The sequence below is a fragment of the Lontra canadensis genome, unplaced genomic scaffold (genome assembly GCF_010015895.1).
Source record: "Lontra canadensis isolate GAN:19392208 unplaced genomic scaffold, GSC_riverotter_1.0 scaffold29, whole genome shotgun sequence".
Lineage (NCBI taxonomy): Eukaryota > Metazoa > Chordata > Mammalia > Carnivora > Mustelidae > Lontra > Lontra canadensis.
Window position 1 is genome coordinate 13908289 of NW_022631023.1, and position 20518 is coordinate 13928806.

General features: G+C 36.3%; 1 protein-coding gene across 1 annotated transcript; it reads left to right on the forward strand.

Annotated features, from left to right (window-relative positions):
• Positions 1 to 5096: 5096 nt before the first annotated feature.
• LOC116872353 (keratin-associated protein 19-6-like) lies at positions 5097 to 5315 on the forward strand. The gene has a single exon (XM_032865528.1). The coding sequence runs from the start codon at positions 5097 to 5099 to the stop codon at positions 5313 to 5315; it is 219 nt and encodes a 72-aa protein (XP_032721419.1).
• The last annotated feature ends 15203 nt before the right edge of the window (positions 5316 to 20518 follow it).

Genomic DNA, 20518 nt, shown 5'->3' on the forward strand with positions numbered 1-20518 from the left:
CATAGTCCGGGCTGTGGCTGCCGCTGGAGACATGGCAGCTTTCACAGATGGGGCTGGGGCTGGGGAAACCACAGATATTGTTGCCATTGCCCATCATGTTATAGAGGATATGGATTCTCTAGCTTCTACTAAACTACTGCCCTAATAACCTGAAATCTGTTGCCATGAGCAGATTGACCACACATTCTTCAGTCAACACTCTGGGATTACCCTGGGTTATTTGCCGAGAGAAATCAGAGAATTTCAGAGAATTTATTATTTTAAGGTATCTGCATTATGTCCTCTGGCATCCTGAATTTGGGGACTAACAGATGATTTATGTTGAATACCAATAAATGACCTAACTTGAAATAGAAAATATGGTTTAGCAGTGTGGGGGGTTGTTTTACTCAGTTATGTGCACATACTTATATGTAAGTTTTTCCCTTTATAATTAGAAATACAGTACACACAATTACAGATGTGTGTGTACACATTAATGTATAAAAAAGAACTTTGGTTTGAGAATTACTAATTCAAAACAATAGAATGTTATTCTTTTTCTTTACTTTAGTTATAGCTTTCAAAAATTGAATTTGGCAGCAAAAATTCAACTGTGGAGTGTTAAACCTTCCTGTATTTTAAAAAATAGAGTTGTTTTACACATTTCATATTTATTTACTTCTATTTTTTAATGGAGCTCAAAATTTGCTACTAATCTTCCACGTCTATTGTCTTCCTTTATTTTGTCTTATAAAAACAAGTGGTGTTCCATCTAGATATTTGTAGTTGCTAGACAACCACACCATTACAACTCCAATCAGAGCAAACTTTCCACAAATCTCATAATCTACATTGCCAAATTTTCATAGAAAATAAACTCTGTTTTCCTATGAATCTTTGAAATATATATTATCTTCCATTATTCATGGTCTGCTTTCATCTATTTGTTATGCATGCAAAATAAGACAGACATGAAAATTATTGATAAACTGGATAATCAAACATGAACTTGGGTCATTCATCTCCCTCATCTCACTTGTCTCATGGGGACACTGCTCATCATCATCATCATAATCATCATCATCTTTACACTGAAGTATCTGTAGTCCAGTAAGAATAATATACAAACAGAAATATCATTATGAAGCAAAATGTTGTGTGGCTCCAACTGACCCAAAATACCATTCAATAATTGTTTTAAAAAATTATATCTCATTCATCCCTTCAAAAATGACCATCTTATTGACATTGGACAGTAGCGCGCCCCCCCTTAATTATCAGTGGTTTTATTTTTTGTGGTTTCAGTTACCTGAGGTCATCCATAGGTGGGAGCAAATGATTCTCCTTTAGGCACATGTCAGAAGATCAAAAGCAGCCTCACGCTACCTCCAACGCCTATGTCACTCACCTCATGTCATCTCATCACGTAGACATTTTATTATCTCAAGAAGTAGGATGAGTACAATAAAGGTATTTTGACAGAAACCACATTCACATCACTTTTATTATAGTATATTGTTTCAACTGTTCTATTTAATTATTAGTTACTACTGGTAATTTTTTCTGTGCCTAATTTATAAATTAAACTTTATCACAGGGATGTATGTATAGGAACAAACATAGTCTATGTAAGATTTGGTACTATCTATGGTTTCAGGCATCCACTGAGAATCTTGGGACATATGCCCTGTGAATAAGAGGGGATTACTGTATGAGAAATAAGAAATAAAATAGGTAAAATACCAGAATTTCTAAATTTTTCCTAAAACTGAATAGCATCTTCAGGTAATGATATGAACCTATTGATACTTAGTATAAGCTGGGCCAATGTAATTAAAAAGGGATAAAATGAAATTACAGAGTTACAGATCTGAAAGGGACATTAAACCCTGTAATGCTATCCCATATCTGCTATTGCGGGCAGGGAACCTCAGAATAAGCCATTTTAAGACTAGAGTATTCGATTGTACTATGGTCCTACTCTTTTTATCTATTTTCTCCTTGAATGTTGTCAAATAAACCATTTTGAAAGCTCTGGTAATGCTTATAAGAAAAGCTAAATTGTCGCAGCTGATTTTATGGAAATTGATCCCTTTACTTAGATTAAGACTTTCTTTCTTTAACACTTTTGTTGTTCTGATATAGAGAACTGCACCTGTCAATTTGTAGGTTATCCGCCTTTGGATATAATTAAACAATGAGCAGTGCTAAAATTCAACTTTAGGTAACAAAACAAACTAACATAAAAACCCACGATGACCTCTTCTTTCAGTCTGTGCTCTCTAGGGGTTGTTGGTAGCATCACTGGGCTGAGCAGGGGAAACAGAGCCAAGTCACTTACCCTACTGAAGGATCACACTGTGGAGTTTGACATTTCCATTTGGTTAGTTACCTCTAAGGACTGGCACTTTGGGCCTGACGAGCAGTAATCAATACAATTATTACTGCTATTGACATTTTTAGTATAATCAATATTATCATAATTTTGTTCTGCTTAGATTATATGAATCTACACCTGAGGTGAGATAAAATGTTTGGAATTTATAAAAGACTTCTTCACTGCTTGGGAAATGTGAGAACATTTTTCAGTCCTCTATCCAACAACGTGAATAGCAACTTGGGCCATGAGTGAAAACATAAGACAATAATAATAATAATAATAATAATAGCGATGATCCACATCTGCTTTTGATCCACTAAATGGATGAAAAATAATAACCCCCAAAGAAATTTCCAAGGTACATTTTTGACTTATGCATATACATTTTTCACTTGTTTCATATTTTTCAAATTCTTTTTTCTTTTCTTTTCTTTTTTTAATAATGGATGGACATTTATAAGTGATGAATAAAAAAGTCTTGTGTTATTTTTTTTGAAAATACATTTAGTGTTTATTGTTAATGAGGTTTTTCATTTGTGTCCCATATTGTTTCCATTTATAAAGTAGAGATAGTCTTAAATGTTAAAAAAAATAATTAAAAGCTTTTAATCATAGTTACATGCTCTGACAGAGCTACACAAGGAGACTGTGGAATCCTTAATGCTATGCTATTTATTCATAGTTCTAAATGATTCATTAAAAATGAAAATATTCATTCTATCAATTGGCTGATTTCTGAAATGAGGAATAAAAATGGAATTCAGTTGGGTTGGAATAGCATGGAGATTAAAGGCTAATATCGGGGTTAGTGCCACTCTGAAACCAGAAAGCCTGTTGGGACTCATGTCAGTTGTAAAGCTTTTCCTACACAACAGCAGATCAGTTGCTTAGGTTATGATATGCATGATCCTTGCTTTAATACCAGTGAAAGTCACACAACTCTTTCAAAAAATACTGAGTGCCACTAAATACCAGGTTTTATTTAGATACTAGATCAGGTCAGTGGAGAGATCCATGCAAAGACTGTGTCATATTACTTATAAATCTCAGCAAAAGCTTAGCAAATGGTTATTGTTATAGAAAAGAAGTTTTTGGAGTCCCAAGTGTCGAGGTATGGGCACGTTTGCATAGGGCTTTAGGTATCACTGACTAACTCTCTGGGCTCAGGCGAGGAACTCTGTGAATATCAGGCCATCTGTTTCCAAAGAGTAATTCCTTATTTTCTTCTTTTTATTTTTGTAAAGTGTTTATTTATTTATTTGAGAGAGCCAGAGAGAGAATGCATGATAGAGAGAGCACATGCAGGGTAGAAGGGCAGAGGGAGAGGGAGAAGCCGACTCCCTTCTGAGTGGGGACCCCTCCACCAAAATGGGGCTCAATCCCAGGACCCTGAGATCATGACCTGAGCTGAAGGCAGATTCCCAACCAATTTAGCCACCCAGGCCCTCTTGTCCTTCTTTAAAATCTTCCACACATGTAGGAAATTTCTTATATATTCCAGGTTGTACACATTCTTCTAAAATTTAAGATGATTTTAGGAGTTTTAAGAACATTGTCAGTAGCCTAGAAAGTTCTAGTTTATATCTCAGGAAAGACAAGTTAGAAGTTACCTATAGAGAAAAAATGGGCCCAGACTAACCAAAGTGAAGACAGAGGCAAATCCATAATATTGACTATGGAGATATAGGAGGAAGGATGTTGTGTTCCTTTGAACATAGAGTTAGAGCCAAAACCATTTTTCCCACTTCACACTTATACCTAAATGCAGTAGTGAATCATGGAGGAAGAAAGTTGGGTGATGTTTGGAGTAAGATTTGAAAAAAAATCTAAGATACATAGATAAATGATGAAGGGCAGAGAAAGGAAAATGATGTAGGGAGGCAAATATAATCTGCACTTGTGGTAGCGGGAGACTAGAATGTATTCTGGAGAAAGGGTCCAGGATTTAAAAAAAAAAAAAAGTTAATGTGGGAAGGCTTCCCACAAGATGGATTTTTGATTGCTGTGATAAGCTTTCCATGAGTGATTCCAATTCCGTATTTAAACCCAAACAAGTATGCTGGCAATTAAAGCCGAAAATAAATCTATTAATTGTACATGGCCAAAAATTTTAAACTGTAGAAGTCAGGTGCCCTTTTGTGGTGGTTGTTTTCTGGTACACATAGCAAGTGAATGAAATCTGTCTTGACAGAAAGTGTTCTTTTATATTCCAAAGAGCGGTGCATCTTTGTTTCTCATGATACAAAATACATGTGCCTTTTAAAGAATTTGATAAACTTAAGAGACTTGACTTTAATTATTATTTTGTGTGTATGTTTTGTAGAACCAACTACAACAACCCTCAAATGTCAGTGAGGAGAAGATATTTAATTAGAAATTCAACAATATTTAATGTGACTGATGTCAAGTGACTGGCAATCAAGTATATTATTTAGGCTTTGGTATATCAATACTTTGAAGAAATAACAATTCATTCTAAGATTATAGCAGCAAGCTCTGCTCCACAACATAACTATGTAGCCAAGCAGGTTCAGACATTCTTATGCCTGTGGTCGGGGGACCACAGATTAATTAATTGTGTCAGGAAAATATAATTCATGGAATGACACCAAAGGAGGGGCACATGTTTTGTCACGTTCTCTGATCAGAGTATATAAGTCTCCTTGTAAAGAGGTTGACATTCACACTCTGACTCTTGCATTGAGCCACAAACCAACTCACCACCCTTGACACCATGAGCTTCTACTACGGCAACTACTACGGAGGCCTGGGCTACGGCTGTGGAGGCTTCGGTAGCCTGGGCTATGGCTGTGGAGGTTTTGGTGGCCTGGGCTATGGCAGTGGCTGGGGATGTGGCAGCTTCCCCACACTGGGCTGGGGCTGGGGAGCCCGAAGATATGGCTGCGGCCTCCCACTGTGCTATGGAGGATATGGATTCTCTACCTTCTACTAAAACTATTGTTGAAACTGGATGCAAAGGGAAAGCCTCCACATTTATTTGGTCCTATTTTTGTACTTCAATTCCCAAAACATCTATCCTATCTTCTCCAGGACAAATTGATAGCTATTTAATGGTTAAACTGCTTTACAAATATTTGGTGCTTTTACCTCCAGAGCCCAACATATTTTTTTTTTGAAGACTTTATTTATTTATTTGACACAGAGAGAGACAGAACAAGCTGCAGGAATGGCAAGCAGAGGGAGAGGGAGAAGCAGGCTCCCCATGGAGCAGGGAGCCCAACAAGAGGCTCAATCCCAGGACCCGAGGATTACAACCTGAGTTGAAGACAGATGCTTAACTGACTGAGCCACCCAGGTGTCCCCAGAACCCATCACCTTAAATGAATATTCAATATAGAAAGCCATCTGAGTTTGCCCTCCTCATTTGGTTTACTTCTCTTGCCACCATTACCATAATGGTATCTTTCTAGAAGGTCTTAAAGAAACTTTGTATTTTGCTTTGTCCAATAAAATGATTTCTCGAAATCTAAATACTTTGGTTTTGTTTGATGTTTTAATTTTTATTATGTATCAGCTTCTTTTGCAACCAAATAAAAAATTGCTTATGAAGCATTAAGGTCTGTGGCTATTGGTATACAGAGTATGATGCAACAGTTTCTAGTTCACCACATTATACAAGCTTGAGAACACATAGGGAGTAATACTAAGTTAATGAAAATGACTTGCCCTATCTCTTCTTTAACGTGTGTGTGTGTGTGTGTGTGTGTGTGTGTGTATCACTCCGCTCAAATATCCTGTAAGTGTTTCTGGAACAGGGCGCCTGGGTGGCTCAGTCAGTTAAGCATCTGCCTTCAGCTCAGGTCATGGTCTCGAGGTCCTGGGATGGAGCCCCATATGGAGCTCTCCCTTTCTTTCTCCCCCTGCTTGAGCTTGTTCTCTCTCTGTCAAATAAATAAATAAAATCTTCAAAAAAGAGAAAAAGTGTTCCTGGAACTACTAAGGATTGTGTCATTCTCATATTTCCATTCAAGTACATGTTTCTGTGTGACATTGCTACTCGCTAAATATTTTCTTTCTTTTTAAGGCATTGTGTTAGTTTCACAATGTAACCAAGAGGAAGGTACTGAGATTTCCTACATACCCTCTGCTTCCACACCTGCAAAACATCACCCAATATCAATATGCCCTACGAGAGTGGTACACCAGTTATAACTTATAAACCTGCATTGACACATTACCATCACCCAGCCCATACATGAGGGTTGATTCTTGGTGTAATACATTCTATGGTTTGGGCAAATATATAATGACATGAATCTATCATTATAATATCATACAGAATATTTTTACTGTCCTAGATATCTCCTTTTTTAAAGTTTTTTATTTAAATTTCAGTAAGTTACCATACACTGTATTGTTAGTTTCAGATGTACAATGTACTGATTCATCACATTAAGTGTAATCCTTAATACCTACCTCCTGTGGTCTTCCTATCCATCCCTTCCCTTGCTGAATACATTCTTAGTACCACCAGTCTGGCCAGACATGTCTTTGCTTTTTTATAAACTTTATATATGAGCAAAGGAGGAGATTGGAAAGTATCACTCATTTCGTGGGCAGGAACTATATTTCTGTAGTTGGTATCTACTGAGGGCTATTGTCCCTTATAAGGCTGGTCTATCTAGCATTGTCTTGGTGTATTGGAACTCAATGGTACCATGTCCTATGGAAATAAAGGTGTATGGGAGGGTTCTTTTCTGATTTCTTTTTACACTCTGTCAGAAGGCTCTTAATATTTTGTAGATCTTCTCATGAATGAACAGAGTCAAACCTCAGGCACATACAAGATGCTTTACTGGCAAGAGTGTCCCATGGATGGAAACTCTGGCCCCATTGTCAGTCAGGGCCAAACAACCTAGCTCTTTCTTTCTTCAGAATTTATCCTCTCACAGAAAATTCCTCAATCTCTCATGAGGAAATTTCTTTTTGGCTTTTTTCATCAGTTCACCCTTTGGAACAAGCCTCTTGGAACATCAACAGTGAGCACAGATTGAATTCTCTTTTAGAAGGTTTCTTAGCCAACTTTTAAAGTGCCCAGAACAGCCTGTTTCACCAGTTTGTCTGACATGACTGGACATGTCTGAATTCACTCAGATTCATACTTGGACCCCTATGACTTATGTCTTGAGAAATTCTTTTTATCCTTCTGTAAACTGAAAGGGAAAACATTACTGTAAGAACAATTTGCCACAGCAAGAACTGATACCTTTTTACCTGCGGTGTAGTTTAGATTTTAAATCAGAAAAACCTAACAAGGAAAGTAAGAGAAAAAAAAAAGAGAAGAATTCATAGATCAGGGCCTGGTGACTTACAGAATATGCTTTACATATTTATGTGAGGATGACCTGAGAACCAGATGATTACCTGCCCAAGAGCTGTGAAACTAGAAGTTGTCAATTCAAAGGATCTCCAAAAGATCCCTTCTGCATGCATTTAATCTCACTATTAATGCATAAAGCTTAGTATGTTCATACATAAAACTTAGTGTGTTCTAAATCCCTGTGATAAAATAGAAAAAAAATTTCAGGTGATTAGTTTATGCTCTAACCAAAAAGTACAATGGCATGATCCCTGTAGATTAATAATAATGATAACTATAGCTATTATTCTATATGATTTATAAATTTGGTTGTTTATTTTCCATTGTCTAAAATGTAACAATATGTGAACTAGTTTACACACTTATGTGTGCTCTATAAGAGGTGTAGGTATATATAAAGTTTGCCTTGACAAACATACGTAAGAAATTATAGGCCTTTTAAAGAACCATTACTTGGAACACAGAGTATGTGATTGCTCAACATAATTACCTCCAGACGGACAGTACACTGTACTGAGTTTGACCTTGTATATCATGCATATTAGATTTAAATGCTGCCCTTATTTGAAGGTCTTTTTGATTTTTGATCTGAACTGTCCAGATGCTATTAAATTTGATTTGTAGCCAAACATAATTAGTGATTCTCCTGAATGTCATGGCTTTCAGAAGCATATTGCAAAAGCTATGTTGATGTTCTGGGTTACGTTGTTAGACACTTGGAAGCTGGGAACACGAAACACATTTCTAAATTGCAGTCACTAAATAGTTCTACTGGGAGAAATTTTGTTTACATCTCTTACATCAGTAAGATGTTACATTCTTCTGAGTGTAAGCAGGGGGAAAATATCCTGATTAAAGATAAATGTCCTCATTTCAAAGAAGCCATGACAGTGTTAGGTGTGCCCCTTGGGTGCTAGTGAATAGAAATCACATAATTTAGGATCCAGGATTAATGTTAAAGGATAGAATGAGAGAGAGAATAATTTCTTGAAACCTGGATGCAAAAAGTAAAATGTATTACCTCCACTGAAAATAGTTTTAGACATAACAATCATAATCACATCTCATTACTGACTTCAAATTGGTTATAGGCAATCTAATGATAAAAATCAATATAAATGGGGCACCTGGGTGTCTCAGTGGGTTAAGCTTCTGCCTTTGGCTCAGGTCATGATCTCAGGGTCCTGGGATCAAGCCCCGCATCAGGCTTTCCGCTCAGCAGGGAGCCTGCTTCCCCCTCTCTCTCTGCCTGCCTCTCAGCCTACGTGATCTCCGTCTGTCAAATAAATAAATAAAATCTTAGAAAAAATCAATATAAAAACTCTTTAACCAATAAAAGCTGTTTTAGTAATATGAAGGGACAGTTTAGTAAATATTTTATCATATATCTGAATAGAATAAAAGCAGTATAACTGATCAATTTTCTAAGTCTGAATAAAAGTTTTTTTTTAATATTTATAATTCAAGAAATATAATTGCTGGTCTCCAGAATGTGGAGGACTACGGTGAAGCTATGGATCTCTCTATGGCTCTAACTATGAACTTGAAGATTTTGAGGCTTAATATTGTTATACATTTGGTTATGTTTCCACCAAGCACCTTGCTATGGGCTATAGGAACCATCTATAGGTTTTATAGTCCAATTGGTTGACAGTGGTATTGTGACCCATACAGCCACTTAGGTCAGAACTTGTCGAGGCTTCCTGTATCTCTTCTCTCATCTCTGCAAGCAACCGGTAACTTTTGTGCTACGTCCTTAATATACTTACAGTATTTTACCCATTTTCTTAAGTCTGTGGTGACCATTTGCCCCTTGGACCATGGCTATACCTTCTCATCTATTGGTTTCCAGGATGCCAAGCTTCCCTTCACCCTTTAGTCTCTTTGTTAAAAGCTCTTTGTTTGATATGGCTCCTTATGTGTCTTGGGATGGCACATAATTTTATTATGAAGAAAACAATGCAGCTTTCAATGCGCTAGAATGGAAGGAAATCTAAGACAATTAAGTTAAAAATCAACTTGCAAAAGAGCATGGACCAGAGAACTGGTCCATGAGACGTGGAGTTCAGTAGACATCGGCTGTATTAGTGTGTGTCATTACCTAAATAATCCAGAATTCTTCTCAACTATTTGCCTTTATCCTAGCTCCTGCATCACCTCAGGTGGTATGCTCTCTCTTTCCCTCATGACTTCCTACTCAACTTCAAAAATCAACCCAATTTTTATCTTTGTTCTTGTTGCTCAAGATATCTGGTAGCATCATTTATGACAGTATCATGTGACTTCCTGACTATGCCACTGGCCTCTAGTCCCTTATATAGCTCTTTTATCATAACACTTATCACCGATAAGTATTATATATTTGCTTGTTTGCTCATATATTTTGTGTCTTTCTCAGGGAATGCAAAATCCTTATGGGCAAGGACTTATTCTGTCGTATTCACCGCTGAATCCTAAGTGGCTAGAGCAATGCCTGATCCATTGACAGTATTTCATAAAATATGTACTGAATAAATCTGTGATAGTACCAGCCTATTAATTATTTATCTATATATGCCAAATTACCCATTACATTAGGAGTCCTCTTATTATAATATGAGCCTATGATAAAAAAGGCTTTTATTTTTATTTTAAACTTTATACTTCATTCATCATTTCCATAGATACAGATAAACCATTTATGATACACTAGGCATTCTGCTTGGTGTAAAGTCATAGCCACAAGCCAGTGTCAATACAACTAATAATGATAACTTATATTCATTGTGTACTTACTTAATCTGACATTATTACCCCTAAACTTCAAAATTTAAGAGATAGTTATTGTTATTCCATTGGAATAGGTGAGAAAATTGTAATTTGGAGAGTTGAAATTACTTTTCCTAAATCATATAACAGTGAGCTATGAGTTAAGAAAAACTAATGACAAATTTAAAAAATAGAGGGTTTTCAACCTCAGCACAAGTTTGTGTACCTCAGTACATGTACTACACACATGGTTATAAGAAGGCTTCTTGCCTGTTACTATGACAACCACAACTACCTCAGTGTTATATAACCATAAGTTTGATACTCATCCAAGAGCTGGGTTCACTAATAGGACTGGGGGTTGGCTGACAGTTGGTGTGGCTACGTGTGTTACTTGGCTCTGCCCCACAAGTTTCTTATTCTGCAATAGATGACCAGATGTGTTCTCATGAAGATGGCATGAGTATGACAGTAAAATAGACACCTGCAAGGATATTGGACACCTATACCTAGAACAGATACACCATTAATTCTGTCTTGCATTACTGGTCAAAGCACATTATATGGCTGAGCCAGGAGGCAGACTGGGAGAACACCACAAAGTCACAAGGCAGAGTAGATGAGACAGGGACAATGCTTTGCCTTCTATCACAGACCCCACACTCTACCCTCTCTTTTGAGAAATTCTTTTTCTTAGGTTAATGTCATCTACTCAGAGCAAACCATGGTCTCCTCTCTGTAAGCTGATGACTCTCAAATCTATTAACTCCAGGCTGTGGAGATGCCAGAAAAAAATAATAGGACAACCCATGAAACTTGCATTTCAGATAAACAAAAAAATGTGTTTTAAAAATAAGAATGCAATATATCACTTGGAACATACTTATAGTAAAAAGAAGTCATGTGTCTGAAATTGAAATGTAACTGGCACTCTGTATTTTCATTTGAACAATACAGTATCCCTTTCAATCTTGTCTCTCTTCTGGTGTTTTCCTGCTTGAAGAATGTTTCTGAATGTGTGTCAAAATAGGCAACTGAAACTTAACATGTTCTGACAATAGATTATTCTCTCACATGTTTCCATTTCTGCCCCCAGACCTTCCATTCCAGCATTTCTATGACCTGTTACTTCAAGATTGAAAAATCAGTAATGAAAGTAATTTTCAATTTCTCTCCTCTCTTCATTCATTGATTATTAATTCTCCTTAATTCTGCCATTTAAATCTTACAGAAAGAGGGGGTGCCTGAGTGGCACAGTCGGTTAAGTGTCAACTCTTGGTTTTGACTCAGGTCGTGATCTCAGATGGTGGGATCAAGCCCCACCTGGGGGCTCACTCGGAGTCTGCTTATGATTCTCTATTTCCCTGTCCTTGTGCCCCCTTCCTGCCGTGTATGCATGCTTGCTCTCTCTCTTTCTTTCTCAAATAAATAAATTAATTTAAAAAATAAAATAGATCTCACTTGAAGAGATCCCATCTTTTTCATCACCAGTTCTCCTTCCCTCTTTCAAGTCTTTCCATATCTTCATACCCATTTTCTCTCTTAATGGTCATCCTAAATCCTCTTTTATCCTGTTCACATCTTAAGGTTCTTCTTCATGGCCATCGTATTGGTTAGAAACCCAAATTTTGAAGTCAGACTGCTTGAGTACCAATATCAGTGTTGACTAACTCCAAGACCTTGGGCAATTTATTTTACTTCATTAAATCTCACTTTTATTATTTTCATATTGAAGATGATTTCACTATTTTCCTTATAATGTGAAGAGGATTAGTGAGCTAAGGTTCATAAAGCACAAAAGAATGGCCAGACACAGTCTAAACAATATTAGCCATTATTATTACCTTAATGATTTTATCTCTTTAAAATATCTCCCTCCCCCCATATTTCACTCCATAAAATACCTCCTTAAAAACTACCCTTATGTCTCAGTGGGTTAAGCCTCTGCCTTCTGCTCAGGTCATGCTCCAGCATCCTGGGATCAAGCCCTGCATGGCCTGGGGCTCTCTGCTCAGTGGGAAGCCTGTTTATACCCACCCCCCCACCTGCCTCCCTGCCTACTTGTGATCTCTCTCTCTGTCAGTTAAAGAAATAAAATCTTAAAAAAACAAAAACAAAAACAAAACAACAAAAAAACTACGCTTATGTCATGGGGGGAAAAAGCCTATCCTCAATGTTATTCTTTTCACCTACTTTCTTTTTCCACAACAAACTTTATTTATTATACCAAGTGATGTTTGCTTATCTTTCTCTCCTTCTCAATAGTGAGCTTTTCTATTGAAATTTGAATTCACTCAGCTTTAATGCATCTGTACTGAAATTCATTACAGACTCATGTGGTGAAATGTCTTACTTTCTTATTTCACTCCTGGCTATAATACTAGATGGTTATTAAACTTGATATGATCCTGTTGTAAGTTGAGTTTCTTTCATGCTATATTTTTATGTTGAAATGATAACTGAAATAATTTGCTAAAAAAATTTAAATAGCCCATATAGAACACTGGATTGCTTCTGGGCTGACAGTAAATGTACAAGGCAAGTGCAATAAATTATTAGAAACTTCATTTCAACCTCCATTTGTACCATATGAAGAGACCCAAACCCAAATTCTCCCCACCGGACTACTCCAAGGCTCTGTTCAGGGGTCCCAGGGCAGTGCTATTAAATTTGCAAGGAAGTAATTAAAGGAAAGATACCAGGCCAGTATCATTGTCTTCACTGTGTACTTTTCTTCCAGAGGTAAGACTGCGAAGAAAAAGACAATTTACCTGACATGGTTCTTCATTGAAAGAGATGGAAATCATTTTTAAAAAGAGAAACTTTGAGAATGTGGGTAACTCAAAGAACCTGTTGGTAAGTGGGGGGATGAAGTTGACAGGGTATCCAGGACCCAGGGATGTAAAGACTGCTGGAATAGTGACCAAGCTAACACTACAGTAACAGTTTTGTTTTGATACCACTTTTTCCTTTACTGTCACAGCTACTTTTAGCCACTACTGGACACCACTCTGAATGAATGAATTTTGAATTATTCTTTTGTCTTTTCATCACTTTGTCTCAGATCCAAGACCAAGTGACATCCTAATTCTTAATTCATGGATCCAATGATTTCACTACTAGGAATAATAAAAGGAATTGTTTAGTCCTCCTCAGGGCCTGTCTATATTGGGAATTACAACATTTCCTCATTCTGGAGCAAAGCTTAGCTACTGAGGAGCCCCTTCCCCCTCCCAAAAAAGTAACGTCAATGACACAGAGCTGAAATTAATCTACATTAGATGTTTTCTTCCATACCAGATTCAGCTCAGAAAATACAAACATGGTCCTCTTAACTAAGTGATATGGTAAGCTATTTGGTCTCTCAATCATACCTCCTGTGATGGCTTGTTTTATGTGTCAGTTTGACTGGGCTATAGTACTCAGTTGATTTATCAAACAGTAATCTAGGTGTTACTGTTTTTGGGTGCTGGTCTTAGCCTACCAATAACCAATGTTGTGGTTGGGCTAGCCTCTGTAGTTCTTATTAAGATTGAAAGATGCCCTTCAGCGATAACCATGGTGAAACTTAAAAAAAAAAATGAAGGGTTATTACTTAGAAGATCTAAAAATTACACAGCACATCTGGGACCATACAGTGAGGTCATCAGAGGGGGAGAGAAAGAGAGAAGGTGTGTGCAAGAGAGAGAGACACACACACACACACAGAGAGAATGGACCTGGGCTTCTGCTTTTATTTGCTGTTGGTAAACTTAAAACATGAGAGGGAATTTAAAGCCAGGAAAAAACAAATGGCCAAATGGGCAGTTACTGCAATCAAGTAATATCCCTAAAACCAAGAAGCCTTAGTGTGGGAAGGTGGCCTGGCCCTTTATTCAGTGTGTGGCTGGACATGTGTTTATTCAGGATCACAATCTTTGAAGTGGATGCCTCTTTGAAGTGGGGGCAAGCAAAGCTTAACTCAGGTACTTGAATTAAAAGAGAAAAACAACAACAAACAACTGTCAGGGTTTACAGGACACTGTAATGATATTTTGAAGATGTACTTAACATCTATAATCGGTTGACTTTAAGTAAAGGAGATTACTGTGTATAATGCAGGTAGATCTAATCCAATCAATTAGAGGCCTTAAAAGTAAATTGAAGTTTCCTAAAGAAGGCATTCTACCTCAAGATAGCGGTGTCAACTCCTGCCTGAATTTCCAATGGGCCAGCCTTTCCTTCTTGTTTCTGATTTGCCAGCCACCACAATCATGTAAACTGGTTCCTTAAAACAGATCTCTCCATCTAATTATATGAGATCACCCACCACATATATATACACACACTATATACTGTACTATGTACAATATGGAGTAGCATGTACTATATATAAGAATAAATGTATGTATTAAAATAGCACACACACACACATACATGACCAATATTGATTCAATTTATCTGGAGACTCTGATAAACCTCCCAAACCATTCCTCCAGTTTTCTATAGTTGATGAAAACTCCTCTAAATCAAAATTAGCACTTAAGGTTACGATATGGGATCATGGTTGGAACTGGAAATTAATTTCCTGGAGTTGAGACGAAGACCGACTGTCCATACACACTAGACAAAACCTGGGGAGGAAAAGTAAAGAGCAGTAGGAGAAAATAAAGAGACAAACTTCAGTGAGAAATGTAATGTTAAGAGAACAGGCTCACTGGGAGAGCTACAGTGAGAGACCTGGAACCCAGGAGAGAACCTGTAGTGAGGGAGTGTGAAGAAGAGATATGACAAGGGGGAGGGGCAGACACCAAAAGGAAATGGAGAAGGAGTCAGAGATCAACTATCTCTACAAAAATTATGCCCCAAGCTTTTATTGGTAAAAATGTGTTGTAGATAATACCATCAATTGTCTATCTTACTCTCCTTCTGGAGGGCTTTCTCAATCAGCAGGGCAGGCAAGTGGAAAACACATAGACTCTTGACTCTAAGGCTCACCTAAGTTTATATCCAACTTGTGTGCTGAATAGCTGTGATGCCCTTGCATATATTATTACTGAAATTCTCTGAATTGAGGGCAATAATAGTTTCTACCTCACAGGATGATCATATTAAATGAATTAATTAAATGAATTAATACATCTTAAGCTCCTGGTATAAAATAAGTATCAATAAACACTTAATGTTCATATTCTCACTAATATCACTACCTAGCTGACAGATGTGTCTTTCTCAGGGACTCAGTTGAAGTCATTAACCCTTCAACAGAGGTTTGTTTTGAAAAATGGTTAAATAGATCATGGCATTTACATAAGATATGTTCTTACAGAGAGTGTCATAAGCAGGAATATATAATTAGAGAACCCAAATAATCTTTTGAAACACAGTTGGCATATTACCTCATGTCAAGGAGTGAGTTTATGGGAATCTAAACCAAGGTAGGATAAAAGCTAAGGCTTTGAGGATGGAAAAATTACCTCTAATAGCCACAAAGCTGATTAAAGGAATACTAAATTAAAACATGTTCACATGCTAGAATCAAGGGGATATTAAAGAGTTTGGGGGGTTCAGATGTCATTTGAACTGTAGAAGCTGCAGGCTTTCCCAGCTTCACTTCTGAGGATTTGTCAAGTCCCTGTGCAGAGAATGACATTTAAGCTCAAGTAACTCAGCTTTTACTACCCAACTGAATTCATTCCTGTAATAGAGAGTAAGCTGAGGTCATTGACAATCTGGGCTTCCACACAAATTTTGCAATGGGTATTGTGACCTTAGGGTTTTAGTCACCACTCTCATTTGGACTTGAAAAGGAAGACTTTGGAGGACTGGGTGAAAATAATATTCTGACCTCTCTCCGGTCACGGAGGGTTTATGTTCCCAGCAATCAGTTCAACTCTCATTAACAAGATGTTAACATTCTGTCTTCATTGAGTTAATATCATCATTGCCCCATCACAGGGACCTATTTTGATCACAAGTAGACTGGGATATTTCAAGCATGACATTTGTCCACCAAATAATTTCGTTGAGTGACTATTTAATTGTATTTAATTTTTAGTATTTGTCATAGACTCTACCTCAACTTTGATATCTTACAAATCACATTGCAGTATTCCAGGCTGCTTAATTTCTACCTCAGACATATCATGTGGAAGGAAGTTTTTATGGGAAGGAGGAAATAAACTCATGAGGTACTTTCATGCCTGAGATGAGATGTGATAGCGTTGTTCAAAGGTGTTATTTTTCTGGTAGCTCCCTTCATGTGAGTGTTGTATCAGTTATGTTATTTCCTATGTGGACACTTGGTTGCTATGGACAGTATTTTTTATTCTAAGTGGTGGAAAATATAGGAACACCATAATATTTTAAACCCCAAAAAGCAAATATTTAACTAGTACTCAGGGGCAGCATAGGATGCTAGTGAAAAACCAAGTCTATACCAATTAAAACAAATCAGTCCAAGAAAATAATCAAACAAGCCATTTTTGCAACATGTTGAGCAATACGATTATTAATTTTTCTTTAATATTTTTGATGCATTAAATATTTAGTATCTGGGGGAGAAAAAAAACCTATATGACAAAAGACTTGTAGGATATGGTATCCTAATCTCAATGAAGGTTTAATAGGAAAGAACATAATGACTTTGTATACAATCTAATTGGTCCATTTTTGTACCAGTTCTTCCATTTAGAAAGTCAGTTTTACCTACAGCTTTTAACTTTGTGGTTGTATTTGCACAATCACTTTGTTACATTTGCTGACTTGACCCCAAATATTCGTTTATATCTTTCACAACGACTGTGAGCCATTAGTTTTCTCTTTGTATTTTCAGTTGGAATCTACTTGTTATTGTTATAAAAAAGCATTGATTTCTGATTATCACGCTTCTTTGGTATTGATTAGGTCTTCTAAATGAGCAATGATTTCTTATTTTTAGAGATAATATATGTTGTTCCCATAGGCACCTGATTAAAATGACTAGGTAGACATTTTTTTCAAAGCTAATTTAAAGGATGTAGCTGATATAATAATCTTTTAACTCAACAAAAACACATCTCTTTCCTTTTAGAAACAACCGTAACTAGTCCATGGTAAATTTGTGTGACTTTATCTGAGGAATTAATTTTTTTCAACTTCTTTCCCAAAGAGTGGCACAATACAAACATCGTACATCATTTACGCGCCATGCTCACATCCGCATACTGTTTCCACAGTTCACCCAGGTACCCTCTCCACATCTGTAAATACATGTGTTGTACCAGATTCATGACCAAGGTATTTTGATATTCTGTGATTCTTGTTTTTACTGTTGCTACTGAACAGAGTTTCTTTTTTTTAAATGTGTTTTTTAAATTAAATTAAATTAAATTTTTTGGTGTATGTGTTCCAAAATTCATTGTTTATGCACCTGACTCAGTGCTCCATGCAATACATGCCCTTAATACCCACCAGAGTTTCTTTTTGAATACTAAAATTTTATTTAGAAAATAAAACCAAAAACCTTTAAAATTAGATATGTCTTTTGGGTTTAAGACAACTGGCTAAGAATTTTCATGACTACTACTACAAATTATTACCTAATACATGTTTTTGTGTTTTTAATTTTAGCATAACAGAATTTCCTGAAATGTTGATTACCTGCCTCATTTGGCTGTCTGATTATCTGTTAGGTAGCCTGTAATATGTTAAGGAAAGTGCTACATTTTTCAAGCCAAATATATGTTTCCAGTTTCTCCTAAAGTACAAAGCTATAAAAAAATAACTACCCCTTAGTGTTTACTCAAGAATCTAGTTAGTATTTAAATTGATGCCTTGAAATAACGTGGGTTAACTGATCTTTATTTTCAAGACATTTTCTTTCACTTCATAAAATGATATTTACTGCTAAAAATAAAATAAGAGAATGTATGCATTTCGAAGAGTTTGAGTTACGGTGATCAGCACTTAGTTGGGCTGGCTTCAACTTTAATCACCTGAGATCAATTCATTTGGATTTAATAAAAATATCCACCATTTAAAGCTGAATAATTTGCAACAATATGGATGAACCTGAGGACATCATGTTATGTGAAATAAGCCAGATGCAGAAAGAAATCCTGCATGATATCACTTCTATGTGGAACTTAAGAACATCAATATAATAGTAACAGAGAATAAAATGGTGGTTCCCAGGGGCTGGAAGTGGGGGAAATGGGGAGACATTGGTCAAAGGGTATAAACTTTCAGTTAAAAGATGGAAGTTATGGAGACCTAATGCACAGCATGGTGATTATAGTTAACAATAATGTATTGCATACTTGTAATTACTAAGAGAGTAAATAGCAAGGGTTCTCCTTACCAAAAAAAAAAAAAAAAAAAAAAAAAGGTAACAATGGGAGGCAATGAATATGTTGGTTGGGTTGATTAGGGTAATCATTTCACAATGTAGATATAGCTTAAGCATTACGTTGTCTTTCTTAAGTATGTACAATGTTTATTTGTTCATTATACCTCAATAAAGCTGGAAAAAAAACCTCACCATCTAAACATATGATTTTACCTTAAACATTTCATCCTAATCATACATGTAAGACAGGGACGCAGAAACCAGCAGGGGCCTCTACTTATAAAACTCATGAAGAGTTTGTATCCCCTTCATAACAAGGCAACAGTTGCCAAAATGCTCTTGGGTTCAGCAACTTTCTTTTATTTGTCTGATTCCTTTCTTCATTATACCTTCTTTACATGACTTTATCTTATCACCCTTGTCTGAATTTCTTTTTTCCTCTAAATATTTACATTAAGCATTCTCTTTACTGAAACAGACAGAAAAGAATTCCTTTCCAACATATTTGCCTCCTTAAATTCTTCCTACAGTATGTTATATTTAAATTAAAGTGATACAAAATACACAGAATCAACTAATACATTTCTTTTTTTTTATTTTTAATTTTTTATTTCTTTTCAGTGTAACGGTATTCATTGTTTTTGCACCACACCCAGTGCTCCGTGCAATACATGCCCTCCCTAATACCCACCACCTGGTTCCCCCAACCTCCCACCCCCCGCCCCTTCAAAACCCTCAGGTTGTTTTTCAGAGTCCATAGTCACTCATGGTTCACCTCCCCTTCCAATTTCCCTCAACTCCCTTCTCCTTTCCATCTCCCCATGTCCTCCATGTTATTTGTTATGCTCCACAAATAAGTGAAACCATATAATAATTGACTGTCTCTGCTTGACTTATTTCACTCAGCATAATCTCTTCCAGTCCCATCCATGTATACATTTCTTGACACATTAGACACCACAAGTATCAAAAATAACTCTATTTTTGGTAAATATCAAGAATGTGTTTGCATTTGAATAAATACATATGTATGTATATTTTTGATTTTAACTTTCTATATGTGAGGGCCACCCCTTGTAGACTACTTAACTGTGAAATCTATATTAATCTTCATCTAAATCAATATTAGGAATAGATTTAATTTTAGATGGCTGAAAGTTTTTTGAGAATCTAACCTAAAAGAGGGAAAAGAAAATTAAAAAAAGAAAGTACTTTTTATATGAGTTGATAAAATATTAAAGTTGATTGTTTCAGCTTGAGTGTTCATCAGCTAGGGTCACTGAAATTATGAAGCCATAATTTTAGGTTGATCCCCTTCTATGTCTTTTATTTAAAGACACTGGAAGAGATTTGAGTCTTCAAAAATCAAAATGAGAAATGCAGAGAAAATAGAAATGTTTTCCTAAATTGCTTTTACTCTTGTTACACAAAGGTTGGGAAACAGTATCAAAGTTGGAAGGAGTGTGCTAGTTTCTTATATGTACCTTGATTGCTCACTGGAATTAATCACAACATTTATCTTTCATCTATTGATTAAAAACCAGCTTCTGGTAAGTTTAATAAACTCCTGTTTATACAAGCAATGTTCTTCTGAAACTGCAAGTTACTATGACTGGAACTTGAAAATGTATATACATTTCCAGACCTAGAAAGAAATTCTATACATCTCTGTCAGTCCTTATTTGGTGCAATACTTCCCTGCCTGCCTCTTTCTTTCTTTCTTTCTTTCTTTCTTTCTTTCTTTCTTTCTTTCTTTCTT

What these genes read in the sequence shown, in the direction of transcription:
- LOC116872353 (XM_032865528.1), top strand. Translation starts at nt 5,097, where the DNA reads ATGAGCTTCTACTACGGCAACTACTACGGAGGCCTGGGCTACGGCTGT.